Here is a 19,811-nt window from a genome sequence, read left to right on the forward strand (position 1 = left end):
TGCCTGACTGTCTCTGGTATCACCCTGTGCCACGTCGCATCACTCACTACACCCCAGCCGTGTTGTCCCTCTCCAAGCCCACTCACATCTCAGAGTCTCTGTGGTTTCTCTCCTTTCTGCCTGGACATCCTTCCTTAGATCTTCACCTGACTGGCTCCTTCTTGGGGTCCAGGTCTCAGCTCAAATGACCGCCCCTACTCAGAGAGTCCTTCCCTGACCACCCCATCTAAAGGAGGTCCCCCTAGTACTTTAGTCAGTTTTATTTCCATCAGAGCACTCTCTGCTAGCTGAAATTATTTGGTTTATTTTTATGTGTTTATTATTGGTTTCTTCCAACTAGAATACCAGTTCTTTTCCCATTCTAAAGTTATCATACTCTTCTATTTACTTATTTTCTGTTTCTCTCCCCTACTTGAATGTAAGCTCTAGGAAGGCAGGACCTCATCTGGTTTACAGCTCTATTCCACTAGCTCTTAGCACAGAGCCAGGCACATAGTAGATGCTTAATAAATACTTGTTGAATGAATAACTGAAGGAATGAATGAATGAATGAACTCAAAATGTGTCCATAGGCTGAAGTTGGCTTGTGGAGAAAAGTGAATGTGGTGTTAATTGCCATTAACTGGAATACAGAATATCAATGGGGAGAATCCAATCTGCTTGGATTGGATCATACCTGGATTATTGTACTTGGTTCTGGTTGCTGCACTGCCCCAGGGACCAGCAGTGTGGGCAAGAAACTGACCAAGTTGGTACCTGAAGGGAAACTTAGAAAAACAGAGATACTCAGCTTGTGAAAACAAGAAATCCTAGGAGGAGTGTTGTTGCCATCTTTTAATATCTAAAGGGTTATTGAGAGGAAGGCGGGGATAGATTTGGTTTGGAGCCCTAAGGACAGAATCCAGATCAATGGGTATTAGTTTGATAGAGACAGGTTTCAGCACAGGAAGAAAATGGTTTTTTGACAGTCAGGGTTCATAGCAAAGGAAGGAGCTACCTTAGGAAGTGGTGAGCTCTGCATCTAAGAAAGTGTACAAGTGGATAACCACTTGGCAAGGATGTCGAGGAAGGGATTCAAGCAGCAGAAGATAGCCTTCAAGATCCCTTTCAAACTTGAAATGTCTGGGTTTCTATGATATATGGGGACAAAGTAAAAAAAAAAAAAAAATCTGGCTAACAAGAGTTCTAGAGCTTACTTATCTACCTGCCCTGATAGCAGTTAGCAACTCCAAAACCCAAACTGGGTTTACAAAATTAAACAGTAGGCAGATTAGCTGAGAGGTTATCTTGTGGGCCTGAAGCCATCCCACAAATATGCTGGACAGCTCCCTGGATTTGAAATCTGTTATCTATGTGTGATCACTCAGAACATGGGACTGCCGAATATTTTGACTCTCCAAAAAAATGCCTTAATTTCTAGGAGAAGGCAGCCAACTCTATCACGTAGTAGCTAAGATGGTCCTGGGTTTGTTTCCTGAAACTACACCACTTCCTAACTGTAGGACCTCGGACAAAGAAATGAACCCCACCAAACCTGTTACGTCATCTGTAAAAAGGATCTGATTGAAAAATAGGGGAGGGAGGAATTGAAACAAGAATGACCCAAAGTTAATAATTAATGAAGCTGATTGACAGACATTCATTATACTATTTTATGTGTTTGAACATTTGCATAACAAACAGTAAAAAGAGGGGGAGTTTAAAATAGTACCCACTTCATGTAATAATTGTAGGGCTTAAGGAAATCATCATCATCATTATTACAAGGAATTTTTACAAATCCTAGTTATTACCGGGAATGTTTAAATATCCCATTTAATCATCCCAACAACCCGATGAAATGCGTAGTAATCATCTCCACTTGGCAGATGAGGAAACTGAAGCTCACATAAATTAAACAAATCCCGCAGCTGGCACAGGGCTGAAATGCGATCTGAAACCAGAGTTATCTGATTCCACCACTGCAGCTGCCTTTATTTCAAGAACAGCTCACTGTGTTCTACTTGGTTGATATCTGCACGATTATGATATCATTTATTCATCTAAGGCAATGGTTTCCTAGCTCTTTTCTCATAGCAGAACCCTTTTTTCAGATGCAGCCTTTACTCAGAACTTCAGTAAGTAAAAACCCATAAAAGCCGAACAGCTCTGGCTGATGTGGGGATCGGGACGCAGCAACCAGGACACTTGACTCCAGGGTTGCCCCTGAAGCACCCTAAGGTCTATGAGCATCATGTGAAAACCCCAGATTGAAGGCAACAAAAACAACCACCAAAACCCCTGAACCCTGAGAATTGCATTTAGAGACAGCCTCACGGGAATAATGTAGCTTTCAGTTTCCTGTCCCCATTACATTTGATCCTCATTATCAACTCTGAGATGGACAAGGCAGGGCATATCATTCTCCATTTGCAGATGAGAAAATTAAGGCCAAATGGAGTTAAGCGACTGGCCAAAGGTGTGCCAGTTCAGTTTTCGGCCAAGTGCAGACTGGAAGTAGAGTCTGTTTCCATTAACTCCGTGTGACCTGGCAGAGAGGGTGCAATCTACTGGAAATTGCCACTGACCCTTGGTCCACAAAGTGGCCAATCAGCTCCTTGGCCACTGAGAGCTGAGCAGAGCCCCCCAGGCCCCCTCCAAGGCCCTGTCCCAGAGCAGATGGCAGTGGGCAGGGGAGAGGGTCTCAGTGCCACCGGAGGGCAGGACAGCAGGATTTTGGCTGTAGACGGGCCATTCCCATCCCAGCCGTATACTGCTGAGCAGGGGGCAGGGTAGGCAATAACAGCCAAAGTGCCTTTCGCCTTCATGTGTAGCAAGTAAATAAGCCCCAAAAGGGTCAGCATGGAGTGCAGAACTGGGGAGCAGTTACGCTTTGCCTTTCTTAGCTCTTGCGTAGAAATCCCTGAAACCAGACTCAGCTCATAATTGCCTGAAGGGTTCCCCCACTCCAGAACATCTCTGAGCTGAGCTGGAGCATGTGTTGGAAGAGGCAACACTTAATTATCACTTAGTCTTTAATTAGCACTTAATTATTAACACTTAATCCATCTGTAAAATGGGGACGCGAATACCTGCCTCATAGGGACTCTGGGAGGATTAATTAATGTTTGCAGCCCACTTTGAAGATGCAAAGCAGTAAACAAGTGTTCAATGGTGGCATTAATAACTCGCCGGATTTACTCGCTTTTCCTAACGAGGTTCTTTCTTCTTCTCTGTTCCTCCCTCTCCTTTCTAATATCCGTCCCCAGCAACATCTACCCAACTTTGCCCTCCTGGAGAAACTTTTAGCTCTGTGTTTCCCAGACACAGAATTTCCCATCCAGGAAATGGGCTATTTACAGCCATCTTCCTGCACTTTAATTTTCTATTATGTCCTCTGAATATGTCAGTGCCTTCCCAGTAAATATTTTGATGTGCGCTCTCGCAGCGGCTTCCGTGGAGGCTGAATGGGACAGCTGCTCCCTGTATTAGGGAATTCCAGATGTGGTTTAAAACCATCAGACTCATCTGTGCCAATGCCTAGCCTTTGAGGGCGGCAGGGGAGAAGGATCTTCTAGTTGCCTCTGGGGAAAGCCACGGACTTCTAGCCTTCAGCCCTGGCTAGGGTGGTTTTTCAAGGTCCTCAGATCTACATTGGAGTTGCCAATGCCTTTAGACAAGAAATCTCCCCTGAGTGGGCTGGTACAGAGGCAGTAGAAATACAGCCCTGGTCTGGCCCTTCACTCAGGTAACTTCAGGATCCCAATCAACGCTCCTACTGGACAGAGGACCATGGTGGGTGGAGGAAAAGTACACAGCCTTTAGGGTTTAGCCAGACTGAACAACAGGTCAAAACACTCCCCCAGAGGGTTAGACCTCATCTCCTCCCCCCTCCCTTGGGTCACGTAAGGGGACACTCACTCTTCTTGGAAGCTGAGGCCATTGTCTCTTGGGGTGCCAGCCATGGGGGCAGAGAGCTGCTCCTTGGAGGTCCTGGGCTGCAAGGCCTCGGGCAGGCCCTGAACTCTCTTCCAGATTTCATGGCAAGTCTTGTCTAAGCTGTCTTGGGGTGTGTCCTGGTGGATCCAGATGTACCTGGGGAACGGGCCCAGGGCGGAGGGGCGCTTGGCCACCAGGGCTGAGGACAAAGCCAGCCCATTCCCACTGGCCATCCTCTTCCTCTCTTTCCGGAAGCCCCTTTGTCCACCCAGGGCTCGAAGACAGGGGGACTGTCCGCCACCACCCCTCATTCACCAAAAAGGGAGATGAGGATGGGGCAGAAGGAGGTCAGTTCTGTCTAGCTGTTGGTCCAGCAAGGTGACTATGTTCAGAGGCCTTCGATTTGTGCGTAAGTGATGGATGGAGGACAGCTTTCTTTTGGGGAGGGGGTACTTATTTTGATTTGTTTTTATTTGCTCTTTCTTGACTTTTGCGCCCCTCCCCTTCTCCCTTAGAAGAAAATATTTAAAAGTCAACAAAAACCAGTAGCTTAGTAACCGTGGAATCCCCCTGAGCTCAGGAACCAGGCACCTGGGGGGGCAGAATGACATCTGGGAACAACTGGAAGGGGAGGGCTGGCTCTCCCCCCAGTCCCTGGCACTCTCCCGTTGCCACCGGCCCCTGACTCCTGGCAGCGCCCGGGGCTCAGCCCATCATCGCTCGCTAAGCCTGGGGGATGACCTGGTGAGGGCCTGGCACACTGCTAGGCACCGGGCTCCGGGATCCTGCCATCGGTTTCTCACTGGGCCTTCCCAGGGACCCCGAGCCCACCGAGGGCCAAGGGCCCCCGCCCGGCCGAGCCCCGCCCTGCTCGCCCCAACTCCCCCTCCAGTCCCCCTCTCCTGGCCGCTCCACCGCCCACAGGAACGGTCCCGAGTGCCCAGCGCCCGCCCCGGCGCCCCCAGCAGACACCGGCCACGGTCCCCTCCCTGGGCTGCGGGGTGGACTGGGGAAGGGTCCCAACGCCTTAAAAGGGCGCTGTCTCCGCGGGGGGCTGGGGCCGATTTGCAGGGCCGGTGGCTCCCACCCGCTTCCCGTTCAGCGCTGGAATTTCTCGCTGGGTTTCAAACGCAACGGCTCGGTGCGCGCGGAGCCCTGCGTTCGGTCTGTGCCCCAGGCCCTCCGGTGGGGTGGGGGCGGGGACCAGAGGACCCCAGAGCGCTTTCCCCCATTAGAGGTCAAGGGCACCGTGCCCCGGCTCGCCTCGCCACCGCGGGCTCCTCGTACCCACCTGGACGCCTGCCGGTCCCTGCCCGGGTATCACTGATTTCACCCCTAACTGCCCTTTGACCAGGCGCTTACCATGTGCCAAGCGCTCGGCTTTAAAGTTGATACCGTTATGTATTATTGTTCTACATTTGAGGAAACCGAGTCTCAAAGTCCTAAAGGGGTGTGTTCAAGGCCCACTAGGAAGCGGGGAGCTGGGGTTCAAACCCAGGCACCCCAGGCTACTGATACAGACTGGTTTCTCCAGCGCTGGGCTCAGCGGTCCCCAGGGTGGGCGGAGGTGCCGAGAGAGGGTCTAAGCTAACCGCTTGCTGCTCGGTGGGCTCCGCCCCACTCTGGAGGGGCTTCCTTAAACTCGGAACCAACATGGGACCTCCCTCTGCCCGGGGCTCTCTGGCCCCAGGAGTCAATGGTTGTTCCTCCAGTGTTTCCCCAGTAAAGGATTATCAAGAGGACGGACGGGAAAGAAGAAAGAAGCCTGGACGCGAATAGACGAGATGGCAGCCTGTTCATGTAGGGTTGAACCCTGACACTACCCCTTACTAGCTGTGTGACCCTAACAACTGTCTTCACTTCTCCCATCCTTCATTTACTCCCCAGATACTGATGAGCCCTCCTCTGTGCCGGTGAGTTGCGGGACAGTGAGAAAGCATGAAGGTGAACGAAACTGGCATGGTCCCTGCTCTCATGGACCCTATATTCTCTCGTGGAGGGAGATAGATCGCCAACTAGCAGAGCAAGTAAATAAGTAATAATTACAGATGAAATAAGGGCTCTGATGGAAAGTAGCCAACAAAGTGAGGCAATGGGGAGAGAAGAGGTGGCAGCATCAGACGACCATGCAGGCAGGCCACTTAGACTAGGTAAGGTAACATTGGAGATGAAGCAGAAGGATGAGAGGGGTCCTTTTTTGTAAAATGGTGTTAAAAATTATTAGGAAGGGGCTTCCCTGGTGGCGCAGTGGTTGAGAATCTGCCTGCCAATGCAGGGGACACGGGTTCGAGCCCTGGTCTGGGAAGATCCCACATGCCGCGGAGCAACTGGGCCCGTGAGCCACAACTACTGAGCCTGTGTGTCTGGAGCCTGTGCTCCGCAACAAGAGAGGCCGTGATAGTGAGAGGCCCGCGCACCGCGATGAAGAGTGGCCCCCGCTTGCCGCAACTAGAGAAAGCCCTCGCACAGAAACGAAGACCCAACATAGCCATAAATAAATAAACAAATAAATAAAAAATTTAAAAAAAAATTATTAGGAAGATCACATTTCCGGTACATAGTAGGCACTTCATAAATCGGTGTGGGATGAATTCACGGCATACTGCATGCAGTGCCTGGCATACCACAGGTGCCCGATACACAGCCTGGCTCTTTACAGAGGGCCTGAGTTCCTGGAAATGTTGACTCTAAATTGTGAAATCCGAGCTTGATTCCCCTTTGATTTTCATTATAAAATTGAAGATGTGTTCCTTTGGGGAAAATTCTGAGGACCTAGACTGAATAAAATTATAGTTAAGAATGTAGAAAACCTTTTAAGATAGTGCATTTAAAAGGAAAAGTGATCACTTCTGATGAAATATTAATAGTTCTGAAAATGTCACTCAGTGTTTGTGCTGCTTGGCATTTGGTTGGCTAACACCTATGCTTAGAGCAGAACACCAACGACCCTGTACTGCCCAGGCCACAGGATTCTGGAAAGTTAGCCAGCTCACTCGTTCCTTCTGTTCCTTCTCCCGTTCGGCAGGAGACTAGGCAACAGGGGCCAAGGACTGCAAAACAAAACAAAACAAAACACGAAATACACCAGGGATAGAGAACAAAGATAGGGGTGTGTTTCTTGGAACACAGAGCTGAGGTGTCTAGAAGAGTCTGCAAAAAACTTAAGTGGCAAACAGTATAGAGGTGTTTCAAAAAACTAAAAATAGAACTACCATATGACCCAGCAATTCCACTCCTGGATATATATCCAAAAAATCAAAAATGCTAATTCAAAAAGATACATGCACCCTAATGTTTATAGCAGTATTATTTACAATTGCCAAGATATGGAAGCATCCTAGGTGTCCATCAACAGATGAATGGATAAAGAAGATATATACATATATATATATATATATATATATATATATATATACACAATGGAATACTACTCAGCCATAAAAAAGAATGAAAATTTTGCCATTTGCAGTAACATGGATGGACTTGGAAGGCAATTTGCTAAGTGAAATAAGTCAGAGAAAGAAAAATACTGTATGATATCTCATATGTGGAATCTAAAAAGCACAAATACAATGAACTAGTGAATATAACAAAAAAGAAACAAACTCAAAGATATAGAGAACAAACTAGTGGTTACCAGTGGGGAGATGGAAGGGGGGAGGGGCATTATAGGGGTAGAGAATTAAGAGATACAAACTATTAGGTATAAAATAAGCTATAATGGTCTATTATACAACACAGTGAATATAGCAAATACTTTATAATAACTATAAATGGAGTATAACTTTTAAAAATTGTGAATCACTATATTGTACTCCTGTAACTTATATAATATTATACATCAACTATGCTTTAATGAAAAAATATGTAAGTGGAGTACTTAGAGCCAGTATAAACAAACCATATCTAATCTGGTAGCCACTAGCCACATGTGGCTATTTTAATTTTAATGTAAGTTATATTAAAATTTCAGTTCCTTAGCTACATTAGCCACATTTCAAGAACCACGTGTGGCTTGTGGCTACCATTTTGGACAGCACAGAGAACACTTTCATTACTGAAAAACACATAGACTCTAGAACCAGACTACCTGGGTTCAAATTCTGAGTTCATGTTTCCTGGCAATGTATCCTTAGGCAAGTTACTCTATGCCTTGGTGTATTAGCTTTCTAGAGCTGCCACAACCAAGTACCACAGACTGGGTAGCTTACTCAACAGAAATTTATTTCCTCACAGTTCTGGAGGCTAGAAGTCCAAGATCAAGGTGTTGGCAGGGTTGGTTCCTCCTGAGGTTCTCTCGTCGGCTTATATACGGCTATCTTCTCCCTGTGTCTTCATACGGTCTTTGCTCTGTGCATGTCTACGTCCTGATCTCCTCTTCTTATAAGAACACCAGTCATGTTAGGTTAGGACTCACCCTAAAGACCCGATTTTTACCTTAACCACTCTTTAAATGTCCTATCTCCAAAGAGTACTTCACATTCTGAGGCACTAGGGGTTAAGACTTCAACATCTGAATTCGGAGGGACACCATGCAGCTCATAACACTTGGTCTCCTCATCTGTAAAATGGGATGACAATAAAGAATATCTATTTTGTAGAATTATTGTAAATGTCCTATTACTACTTAATTATTTAACAAACGGAAAGCCCCTAAAACAACACCTGGCACACAAGAGACACCTAAAAGTGCTGTATATTAGTTTCATTGTTGATTACATTGAAGTGCATGCCACTGGAGTTTCTCAATAACAGCTTCTGTGCTACGTGTAGGGAGGGAGAACTTTAGCTGTACTGGGGAAATTTGCTTTGTGGTGGAGGAATGGACTCGAATCATCAACTAAGCCTTTCTAGGCTTTGTCCATTTTTTAGCACCAACCGTGGCCAAAATTGTGCAAGGCACAGGGCTAGGAGATGAATAACACCTCTAGCCTACACATTGTCACAGGAAGGGAGCAAAGCATTCCAGAAGTGCCTGCTACACAGCAGGTGTGGGAAAAACTGATACACTCTGTGCCCAGCACGTGAAATGGTGTCCAGGACCATTGACTGCTTCGCTTCAAGCTCTAAAATAGGTAGGCACCGGGTTTCACTATTCTATCTTCAGCACCTTGAACAGTGGGTTCAATTTGTGAACCCCTATTACCCTGAGCAGGTTGTTTCACCTCTTTATGCCTCAGTTTGCTCATCTGTGAAATAGGGATAATAAAATACTGACCTCATAGAGTTGTTTTGTGGCAACTGAGATAATACATGAGCTGTGCTTTAGAATAGTGAGTCTGGCACATGCATCGTACCCAATGAATGTTAGCTATCATTATTTACGATTCTGGGATTCTTGCTTTTCTATTTGAAACCAGGAAAGCCTCAAGAGGAGGCAACTCTCCCTACCTGTTCTCCAGCCGAAGCCTCTCCTCACGTGGCTTCCATCACAGACACAAACACGGCTAGGATGGAGAACTCAGAAAGGTGGGCACGGCCTACATTCTCTGGTGATTCACAGCTTACTCGTGGAGGCCCTGTCCGTCCTCTAACATAGTTTCAACACCCGGCTCTCACCATAAATATCTCTTTCTAGCTGTAGAAGAAAATTGAAAGGTTTTTTTTTGCCATTTTCCTTTTGCAAATTTTTGACCATTAATAATTTATTTAATTTATGGTCAGCTATGATTTCTCACCAATCTTGGTGCCTACCTGGGAAATCTTGTGCGGTGAGAAAACTCCAACCTACAAATTTTTATCAGATGTAATGAAATTTTTATGACTACTAAATTCAACAGCTAATGAAGTTGACATAATGGTACATTTAGCATTTAATTAAATATTTACTGATTTCAATGTTGCAGTTTTCTTCTTTGTATTGTGGAGCTAATAACACTTTCAGACCTCAGACTTTTTGCAGGACCCTGAAAAGTACAGTGACATGATGCCTAAAGCGACATGTTGCCTAGAGTGGATTATGCCTAAAGGGTCAAACCGCCCCAGAGGGGGCCCCATGCATAAGGAGACTGCAGGCAGGCTTCTTAAGGGACAAACCCCGGAACAGGAGGAAGAGAGGAGGGTGCAGCCATCTGTCACGTGAATGGGCCTCCCTTGGACGTTGTCCCAGGAACTGAACCTGACTTCAGAGCAGCCAGCCTTGGGAATTCCCTGGTGGTCCAGTGGTTAGGATTCTGGGCTTTCAGTGCCCAGGGTCTGGGTTCGATACCTGGTTGGGGAACTAAGATCCTGGAAGCCAAGCATCGAGGCCAAAAAAGAAAAAACAAAACAAAAACTAGAGTAGCCAACCCTTTCCAGGACTTTGGAAAGGACACCAGAGGATTCTAGAAGCAAAGCTGTGGCTCTGGGATTCCTCTTTCCTGGCAGCACCATCAGCAATCCCTACCATTTCCACAGGGGATTTCATCCCTTATTATTGCCTCCAATCCTTGCCCATTTGTGAGGAGATTGTTAAGAGCTTGGGCGGCGGCAGCAGATACACTTGAATTTGAATTCCTGCTGTGCTACTTACTGAAGGGTGGCTTTGCACATGCTCAGCTTCTCTGGCATTCCATCATCGGCAAAGGGATGGGAACACTAGACAGGTATGGAGGGAGAGAGTTTCAAAGAGGGACATCTATGGACGTTCTCAGCACAGTGCCTGGTGCACGGTGTGCCCTCCATAAAAGATACCGATTATTGTTGTTGTTATTAGCTATTAATGTAAAAATGGGGGCTGCGAAGACCCAACACAGCCAAAAATAAATAAATAAATAAAAATTTAAAAAAAATGCTTATGTCTAATTCCCACAGACAGGGATTCTGATTTAATTGGCCTAGACTAGACCTGCTCAAGAATATTTTAAAAAAATAAAAAAATAAATTTAAAAAATGGGGGCTGATGAGATCTCCATTTAAAGTTAGGGGAAAGGAAAGCCATAGTTGGCGGAGGGAAAGAATATGACTTGTCAGCGGTGGCCCAGTAAGGTGGCACGAGAGTTGGAATGCAATTGGTCTTCCGCTTCTGCCTTGGCCTTCCTGCCAGACCCCTGTCATGATAGGACCCCCAAGAATCCCTGGAGAGGCTCTGTACGCGGTCCCTCTCAACTAGAAGCTTGGTGTTCTGCCCTTCCTTCCCTAACTTCCAGGCCTGGACGTTGGCCACCAGTATGCATTCATTTAAGAGTTATACTAGAGATGATTTGAGGCAGCTTTCAGATTAAAAAGTAAAAATTACAGCATCGAAGGATAAAGCAAGAACTGACTCCATCTAAAGAAAGCAGAAAGAGTTGCTGCTTTCAGGTCCCTGAATTGGTCAGGGTGCATGGAGGTAATAAGGTAATAAAACTGGTTATCCCTGTTTGTCAGCTAAAGCAAAAACGGAAACACGTCGGAAGGCAGAGTTTTTATTTTCTGACAGCAGAAAATACACATCTTCATCTGCAGAGACAAGATGCTTCCTGGAAATAACCCCAAGCATGAATTTATCATGAGTCCTTATATAATGGACACTGAGTGACATAGTGGGCAATATATTCAATTCTGTTTTCATAAAGACAGAAATGCCATTAAGTTGGTCAGTTTCTCACATCAGGTTTCTCTGAAGACAGAGAACATAACATTAAATCATAACCCAGAGAAGGCATTTCTTTAAGGAATTCAGATAATGGAGTCTAGGAGAGACACCTTTGGGTCCATTCCACAAACATTACCGAGCACCTACTCAACCATCCATCCATCCATCCATCCATCCATCCATCCATCCATCCAGCAAACATCTACTGAAGGCCCACCATGTACCAAGCACTCTGAATGGCACTGGTGAAGATTGCTTGTAAGAGCTGACGCCTGGACTGAGTTTTGAAGGACAAATAGGAGAACGCCAGACACAGAAGGAGGGGAGAGCGTTCCAGGCTGAGGGAGCAGCGTGCACAAAGGCCCAGGGGGAAGGGAGAGAGAAAGCACGGCTCATTTCAGGAGTGCAGGGGCCTCAGAATGGCTGGAGCGAGCGTGGTGGGTGGACAGTAGGGAGACAGGGGGCACAGGAGAGAGGGGCAGCCAGGGGCAGGAAGGGAGGGTCTAGCAGAGAACTTGGATTTCACTCTGTAGGCCATGGAGAAACATCCGGGGAAGGCAGGGAAGCTGTGAAATCAGGTTAGTGTTTTAAAAGAAAAGTGGCACAAAGGAAGACATGTTGGATGGGACAAGAGCGGAGTTGGGGGCACCTGTTATGCGGCTGCTGTCAGAAACCCAGAAGAGAGATGTAGGGACCTGGCTAGGACCTGGGAGATGTGAAGGAGGTAGAATTTAGAGGACTTGGGAGCTGCCTGGATGTGGGGGCTGAGTGAGAGGGGAGGCCAGAATGATCCCCCAGGTTTCTGGCTCAGGAACTGGGTGGATGTGGAAACTGGCTCCTGAGATGGGGGACCGAGCAGAGGGGCAGGTTGTGGTGCCGGATCAGAAGTAGGTGAGTTCAGTTGTGAGCAGGCTGGGGCAGAGCATCCTGCAGGACATCCAAGAGCAGAGAATGCCAGACACCACACAGGCACTAGGGACTCAGGAGACCTCCAGGAGAACATTTCTGCCGTAGGGAACTCCCCAGTCCACTGCGGGGGCGGGGAGCAAAAGAGAAAGCTGTCAATTACAGAGAGACTGGGGAATCGCAGAGCAGAGGTACGGTGCCCCTCCTGCCTGCCCTCCAGCACCCTGGACCGCTGTGAGCACTGCAGATTCTTCTTGCTGGGTCTACCTCCCTGCATTTGCCCACACTGCTTTCTTCCTGGAAGGTGCCACTTCCTACCTGCCCCTCTCCCCAGGCTGAGCTAGAAGCCCTTCTCATTTCCATAACATCCGGTAATTCTCCCAGAGTCATTATGCTTTGCTGTTTAACTCTTTTCTCAATAAACTATCCATAGCCTGAGGGCAAGGACCAATGGTCATGTCTTATTCTTGTTTATATTTGTTCCCTCAGCACCTAGCACAGAGCCTGGTGTGCAGATTAATGTTTGTGGCTGCACAAATAAAAGAATGAGTGAGGAGTAAGCAAATGATACTGCAGAAAAAGCATGGAGGGGTGTACGACGGTGTTGCTAGCTGCTGTAACACACCTCAATATTTTGGTGTCTTTTTACTGTTAAAAGTCGCTTCTCACCTAACAGTCCAATTCAAGTGTCCCAAACTGGTGGGTGACTTTTCTCTACAGGGTGATTTGGGATCCAGGCTTCTTCCATCTCATGGCTCTGCCATCCCCTAGGGACCCCAAATGCTCTGTATCCAGCCAGCAAATGGAGGAATAAGGGTGGGAGGATTTTATGGGGTAAGCCTTTAAGTGACACACACATCACTTCTGCTTACATTCCTTGGGCAAGAACCCTTGTCTTATGACTGCACCCAACTGCAAAGGGGGCTGGAAAGTGTAGTCCTGGCTAGGCAGCAACTTCTCAGTGATAAATCGACACTATTGACATTTTTGGCCAAATAAACCTTTGGGGTGGAGGGGGGCTTCCCTGGGCATGTAAGGTGTTTAGCACCATCTCTACCCCCTAGATGCCAATAGCACCCTCCAGTGGTGACAACCAAAAATGTCTGTGGACACTGCCCAATGGCCCGTGGGGGCCAAATCACCCCTGGTGGAGAACCATTGCTCTATACAATGGAAGGGGAGGCGTACCTTTCTGATGTCCAGCTAGCTGGCTGTGCTGCAAAGGGCATCTAACTAAGCAGAGGGTGTGTGTTGCGGGTGCTGGTTAGGAGAAGCTACCTGAAGGAGGTGACACTTGAACTGAGTGATTAGGAGTCATCTCCTCTGCACAGTGAGAGAAGGAATGGTATCGCACTCAGTGGAAGCAGCGTGAGTGAAGGCGTAGGGGCTACGATAGCACAGCTGATTGGAGGAACTTCAAGTAGAGATGAGAGCCGAGCATAGCCCCTCTCCTGTGGATTATGGCCTCTGACAAGCAGAGGAAACATTTGACCTCTTTTGCCACTGACTCGAGTTCTGTCCCTTTCTTTGTTTCACAAACACAGGATTTTCTGCAGGAAATGCTAGAATTCGATGGTCCCAGCATTTGGTAGCACTGGAGGAATGGCCCAGACTGTGGGCCCTTCTCACATCCCCCTCCTGGTTGTGGGGCTCCCACAGCCTCCCCCCCCAAGTTTGTCCTGGGCTTTTTCTTCCTGAACCGTTTCTGTCACCTTTCCTTGGGAAGCAGATCACTGTCATCTCTACGGTGACAGCCTTGCTCTTGGGAAATACTAGCTTCTGTCCCATCGCGTTCATCATTTTAAAATCCCCACCCTCCACTCAGACCCCAGGCTTTTCCTCTGAGCCCTCGCCTTTGCTCTGTAGCCCTTCTCTGCCGTGCTACTCAGCCCTCAGCTTCCATTTCTGCCCTCGTTACTAGAGCATCCATTTGCCGGCTCATTTTCTCTCTCTCGGCTTCAGCAGGTTCTTTTATTTTCTTCTTAGGTCAGAATGAAACTTTCAGGGCATCAAGAGTGCAGCCCCTACTTGAATCAGGCCAAGTTCTCCAGAGCACCAGGCCTTGTTTTCTTTCTAAAACCAACTCTGATCTTATCTGGGTATTAGGCTTATCTTGGCCAGTCACCACACCACATTGGGCTTTTTGCAATGTGATACTGTGGAGAGACCTTGACCCATGGCTGCCTCTTGCTCCTGGGGAGACAGGAGTGGGTAGGCAGGGAGCCAGCCCTGGGGGCTGGGCTGAGAGTCACACTCTCCTAGGCTAGAGAGGGGAGGGCTATTATTATCTCTTGGACCCCTGCCTCTCCCTTGGCCTGCAAATGTTCAGGGTCCCCATCTCTGGTCTTCAGAGCCGTGCACCTTTTCAGACTACTTCTTGATAAAGCAATCACACTCCACGCAGCCTGATGGACATCTCTTTAAATCTATTTTCTGACTGTCATGCATTTCTTCTCTCTCTTCCCTCCATCTGTAAAGACCTCTCCTCCTGTTATGTGCTGAATTCTGTCCCTCCCTATGTCGAAGTCCTAACCTCTAGGACCTCAGAATGTGACTATATTTGGAGACAGGGCTTTAAAGAGGTAATTAAGTTAAAACTAAATCTGTAAGGTGAGGTCTAACCCAGTATGACTGGTGTCCTTATAAGAAGAGGAAATTTGGACACAGACATGTACAGGGGGAAGACAATGTAAAGATGTAGGGAAAAGACATGCCATCTACGAGTCAAGGAGAGCAAACTCAGAAGGAGCCAACCTTGTAGACACCTTGATCTCGGACTTCTAGCTTCCAGAACCTTGAGACAATACATTTCTGTTGTTTCAGCCACACATGTATGTGGTACTTTGTTATTTGTTATGGTGGCAGCCCTAGCAAATGAATACACCTTGTACTTCCCCCTTTTTAAGACTAAAATCCAATCTCCTCATCAGCCCCTAAAAGACCCTGCATGATCTGGCTCTGGTCCCATCCCCTCCCTCATCTCTTAGGGGTCCCCTCTTATTCACCTTGACCCAGACCCAGCCGCCTATCCCAGACCCCCTCCCTTTTCAGGCCCTTGCCCTTCCTTTTCCCAACTCTTTGCATGGCTGTTTAGCTTAATTTTCAATCCCACCTTCAAGGTCACCACCTCAGAGAGGCCTCCCCAGACCACCTATTTAAAGTATGCCCCGTGTAGCCCTTCTCACAGCCAACTATGAACTTTTTCTTTATAGCATCTTTGATGAGTTACTTTATATATAATTGTTTATTTATCACCTGCCTTCATCAAGCCAGGGACAGTTCACTCAAGTGTGTTTATCTAGCACAGTGGCTGGCATGTAATGATGCTCAATTACTATTTGCTGAGTAAATCAATCTTCACCTCGCCAACGTATCCAGGCTTCAGGGTCCAGCCCAAATCTTACTTCCCTCCTTAAATTGGCCTTATGATCCCCCAAGTCCAAGAAAAGCTTCCTGTCTTGATGTGCCTTTGTTACTGTCTGTAACATGCCTTTTCCGTCCTGGCGATCAGATCAGCACTGCCTGGGCTGTGGGGGGGTTTCCATCTGTGCCCCGCATCCTCCCATGCAGGACCGCACACTGTGCATCTCTTCATTGCCCACAGCACAGGCTGGCACAGGGCCCAGAACTCAGGAGGCCTCAGTAAGTATATGTGGACACAGATAGATCAGAGGGAGGGAGGAATGGTGGAGGAAGTGAGTAGCTGGGCCAGTGTCAGGAATTAAAAGGGTGTCCCTGCCCTCCACGGCCCCCAGGGAGAAGGATGACAAATGTCCCATTGCCGGGGAGGGTTCCGGGGTAAACATCAGCTGTGGGTTGCAGCCACAGAGCAAAGTGCTGGGGCTGAGGAGGGAGTGGGGGAAGCCCACTGGCCTGGAGCCCCAGAATTACAGAGCAGCCCAGACTCCCTCCTGCCCAGCTGTGGGCTGCAGGGGAGGGCTCTGCCCGCTGGAGCTCGAGGACCCCTCTGGCAGGAGAGGGGAGAGGCCCAAGCTCATGAGCCAGGGCTTTCCCCCTGGGAAGATCCCACCAACAGCACCCCCAAGGCTGCCACCCACCAATGGCCCAGCCAGCCCCTCCCTTCTCTCCAGCGCTGGCGGGAAGGCCAAGGCTTGGCTGGCTGAGCCCTCTCTTTTGGGGGCTGGGCCTGGACAATGGGAAGCGACAAGCCCCCTCCTCGCTGCTCCGGGGACATAAAGCAGGCCTTTCACTGTGGAGTTCTGGCCGTTTCGGTCGGTTCTTGGCACCCAGCGAGGCGGCGTCGGGAGGGGCGAGAAAGGCAGCCTGCTGGGGGTGGGGAAGGGGCCCGGCGATTCTGAGGACGCTCACCGGCCCGGGGCTACCGGGCTGGCGCCCCAGCTGCGGGATGAGCTCATACTGGGAAACCGGAACAACTTGAGGTGGAGGAGGGAGCCGGGCATCAAGGGAGCTGGGAGATCGGGAGATCGCGGCTCCGCACAGCAAGTTTTTCTTGGGGGGCAAGGACAAGCATCCACTCCTCCGGCCCTGTCCGCCGCCTTCCCCACTCCGGTCGTCAGCCCCATAGCCCTTTCCACGCTCTTTCCCGGAATATTCCCACCGACCGCGGGCCATTGCCCCCCTGGGCTCGCAGACACTAGAGCTCCGGCTTGCCAACCCCCCTACGCCCCTAGCGCAGCCTCTCCCGGGTGCCTCGGGCGAAGGGGGAGGGTGTTCACCGGCTAGTGCCTTTCCACCCCGCGCGCCGGGGGGGACCTCCTCCCCAGGCCCTACCCCTCCTGGTCCCCCCCCCCACCCCGCCCGTAGCGTCTGTTCCCTCTCGCGGAGAGTTTGGCGTAGACAGCTAAGGAGCCATCGTGACTGACGGAGGAGCCTAGGAGAGAGGAGACAGAGACGGCGACCGAGTGGGGGTGGGGGATCGGGTGGGGACCGGCGCAGAGCCCTTGGGGCCTGGCGGCAGCGGCGGCGGGAAAGAAGTGGGAAGGGGCTCTCGCCATTGGGAGAAACTCGTCTGGTTTGGGGCCAGGGCTGGGAGGAGGAGGGTAAGGATGAGAAGAAGCCGGGTCCGGTTATTTAATTTTGAGGATAAATTGCACAAGTAACTCTTGCACCGTTCCCCTACCAACCTCACTTCCCCTCCCCCACCGCAACGGACACAAGCACGCCTCCCTCCATCCCGAGATTTTGCCTTAGGGTAGGGGAAGGACAGAACAGAGCCAAACCCGCGGGTTCCCCCACCTCCGCCCCTCCCTCCCTCCCTCCAATTCTTAATCCTGGGTCTACGCACACACACCCTTCTCCTGGGATGGGGTAGGAGGCTGCTGCCACTGGGGCTGGTAAGCATCGCCCCACGCCCCAGATTGCAAGTTCAAAGCCATCACCCAAGATCAGCTCGTAAGAGCCTTGACTTGGGGAACCGCGTCCTTCTTTGGTTACCTTTTCCCAGACAGTATTCTAATTTCCAAACGTGGAAGAGGCGTGTGTGTACGTGTGTGTGTGTGTGCGCGCGCGCGCCTGAGTGTCTGTGTGTCAGTATCACTGTGTGTGTGTGCGCGTGTGTGTGTAAGGGGGAGGGTGTATTAATGGGTGATTTTATAAATGGAAACGAGAGAACTGAACTTAAAAGAAACTGGTCAATTGTAAAACAAACAGGAATAAACAACCCTTTAGATGTAATCTGTGGTTTGTCTGGAGGTGGAGGTGGCGCTGAAGAGGAACACCCGCCCCCTCCCAATATTTTCTCCTTTGCTGCGCCTCCACCCCCAGCATTTGGAGCGGCGGAGAAGCGGCTCCGGAGTGATTAATCCGGGGATAATTCACCCCCCACTCCGCCCCCCGGCGCGAACCCCCCGAAGCGGGATTGGAGCGAGTCATTTCCGAGAGCGCAGCGCGCCTCTCCCCGGCCGGGCGGACACTTGGTTCATTCCAGCCGCAGAAGCTCAGAGCTCCCGCGTACCGGGATTTTTTCCGAGCAGAAAAAAGCTCCAGAGCTCTCCTGACCTCCTTTCTCCTCCACTGCGAGGGGAGCCTCTCCCTCGGCGCTGCCGGCCGCGCCATGCCGCGCTCGCGGGGACGGAAGCAGGGGCGCTGCGGCTGCCCCGCGGGGAGGGCTCGCGCCGAAGCCGGGATTTCGGCGCTTGTGCCGGGCGCCGGGAGCCGCTGGGGCCGTCCGCCGCCGCCGCCGCCGCCGACGCCGCCGCCGCCGCCGCTGCTGCTGCTGCTGCTGGGCTGGGGGCTGCTCAGCGCCTCGGCCGCCGCGGGTAAGTCCGGCCGCGCCGGGGAACCGGCGGCCGCCGCGCGCCCCACCCGAGCCCCGAGCCCACCCATCCACGACCCGGTCCCTGTCCCTTCCCCCCGCCCTCCGCCTTAACCTCCCGCCCTCCCAAACGCCCACCGTCCTGCTCAGCCTCGCCTCTGCCCCCCCTCTTTCCCCCCCACCCTCACCCTTACTCCCCGCCACCCTCACCCTCACTGCTACCCACACCCCCAGCCGCAACTTGGCCGGATCCGGCCAGGTGGCCTGGGAGACAGACCATCCCCGCCTGGGGTTGCGGGGCTCCCGGACCGTGGCTTCAGTTTCTTCAGCCTCCCAGCCCCCAAGGTGCCAGGCTTTTCCCAGATAAACTTTCCTGGAGCCCTCCCCGCCTCCCGATCCTGGTTGGCACGCCCGTCCTGGGGGCTGGAGCGGAACGGCGCGCCCCCTCCCCATTTCCGCGTCTGCAGGGTCTGCCCTTCCCTGCCCCCGCCCATTTTTCTCGCAACTGAAGCCCGCGCCCCCGCCGGAGCCGCCCGGAGACTGCGGCCGCCACCCCCCTCCGCAAGTGTCCCCCTCCCTGGGCGCTCTGGGCTGGGAGGGGGGTCAGCTGGGCGGGGGTCCAGAGCACGCCGAGCTGGAGGACTCCGGTGGGGGCTGGAGGGTGCTGAGCGACGGACAGGCGGGGGCGGGGGTTGCGCCCGGGGGCGGGGGAGGGAGTGTCGCCGCCAGGCCCCGCGCCGCCACATTGCCCTCGGTTTCCACTCCGCGCCAAAGTGCCCTTTCCCGCGCCCTGCTGCAGCCGAGCGCCGGGTCTGCGGCAGCGGCGGCGCGGGCGGCGGGACCTGCTCCCGGCGACCGAGTCGGGGAGGAGGATAGACCTGGCGGGTGTGGCGAGTCCCGGAACTTCTCTGATGTGTGGCTGCAGCTTGCGGACCGGGAAGGCACGCGGACCTTGGAGAGAACCCAGTCCCCACTGGGAACCACAGGCCTCGACTGCTGCCCTCCCGCTTTACCCCCTGCACCCCTCCGAGGCTCAGCTGTAGCCACAGCCTAGAAAGTTCTGTGTCCCCGGGTGGGGACGGGTCCGACGGGCGATGCCTGGGGCCGCATTTTTATTTAGGCTGGAGGCTGACTCCCACGGGGGGAGAAAACCCGTAACACCTGCTGCCCAGGCTTTGACTGAGAGCACCTCCCGCC

General features: G+C 51.0%; 2 protein-coding genes across 3 annotated transcripts in view; one reads left to right on the forward strand and one right to left on the reverse strand.

Annotated features, from left to right (window-relative positions):
- LOC309614886 (uncharacterized protein C1orf94) overlaps window positions 1-4,500 on the reverse strand; it is a 62,921-nt gene extending 58,421 nt beyond the window's left edge. Inside the window, exon 1 of the mRNA XM_082363742.1 lies at window positions 3,901-4,500. Within this exon, the coding sequence (XP_082219868.1) occupies window positions 3,901-4,229 (329 nt within the window). The 5' untranslated portion in view covers window positions 4,230-4,500. The remainder of the gene's footprint in view (window positions 1-3,900) is intronic.
- Window positions 4,501-17,926: 13,426 nt separating this feature from the next.
- The window catches only part of CSMD2 (CUB and Sushi multiple domains 2), a 658,464-nt gene continuing 656,579 nt past the window's right edge, over window positions 17,927-19,811 (forward strand). For both annotated transcript variants that reach the window (XM_082362533.1, XM_082362534.1), the window contains exon 1: window positions 17,927-18,618. In XM_082362533.1, the coding sequence (XP_082218659.1) occupies window positions 18,414-18,618 (205 nt within the window). In that variant the 5' untranslated portion in view covers window positions 17,927-18,413. The remainder of the gene's footprint in view (window positions 18,619-19,811) is intronic.

This window comes from Balaenoptera borealis, assembly GCF_965194805.1.
Source record: "Balaenoptera borealis genome assembly, chromosome: 1".
Taxonomy (NCBI): Eukaryota; Metazoa; Chordata; class Mammalia; order Artiodactyla; family Balaenopteridae; genus Balaenoptera; species Balaenoptera borealis.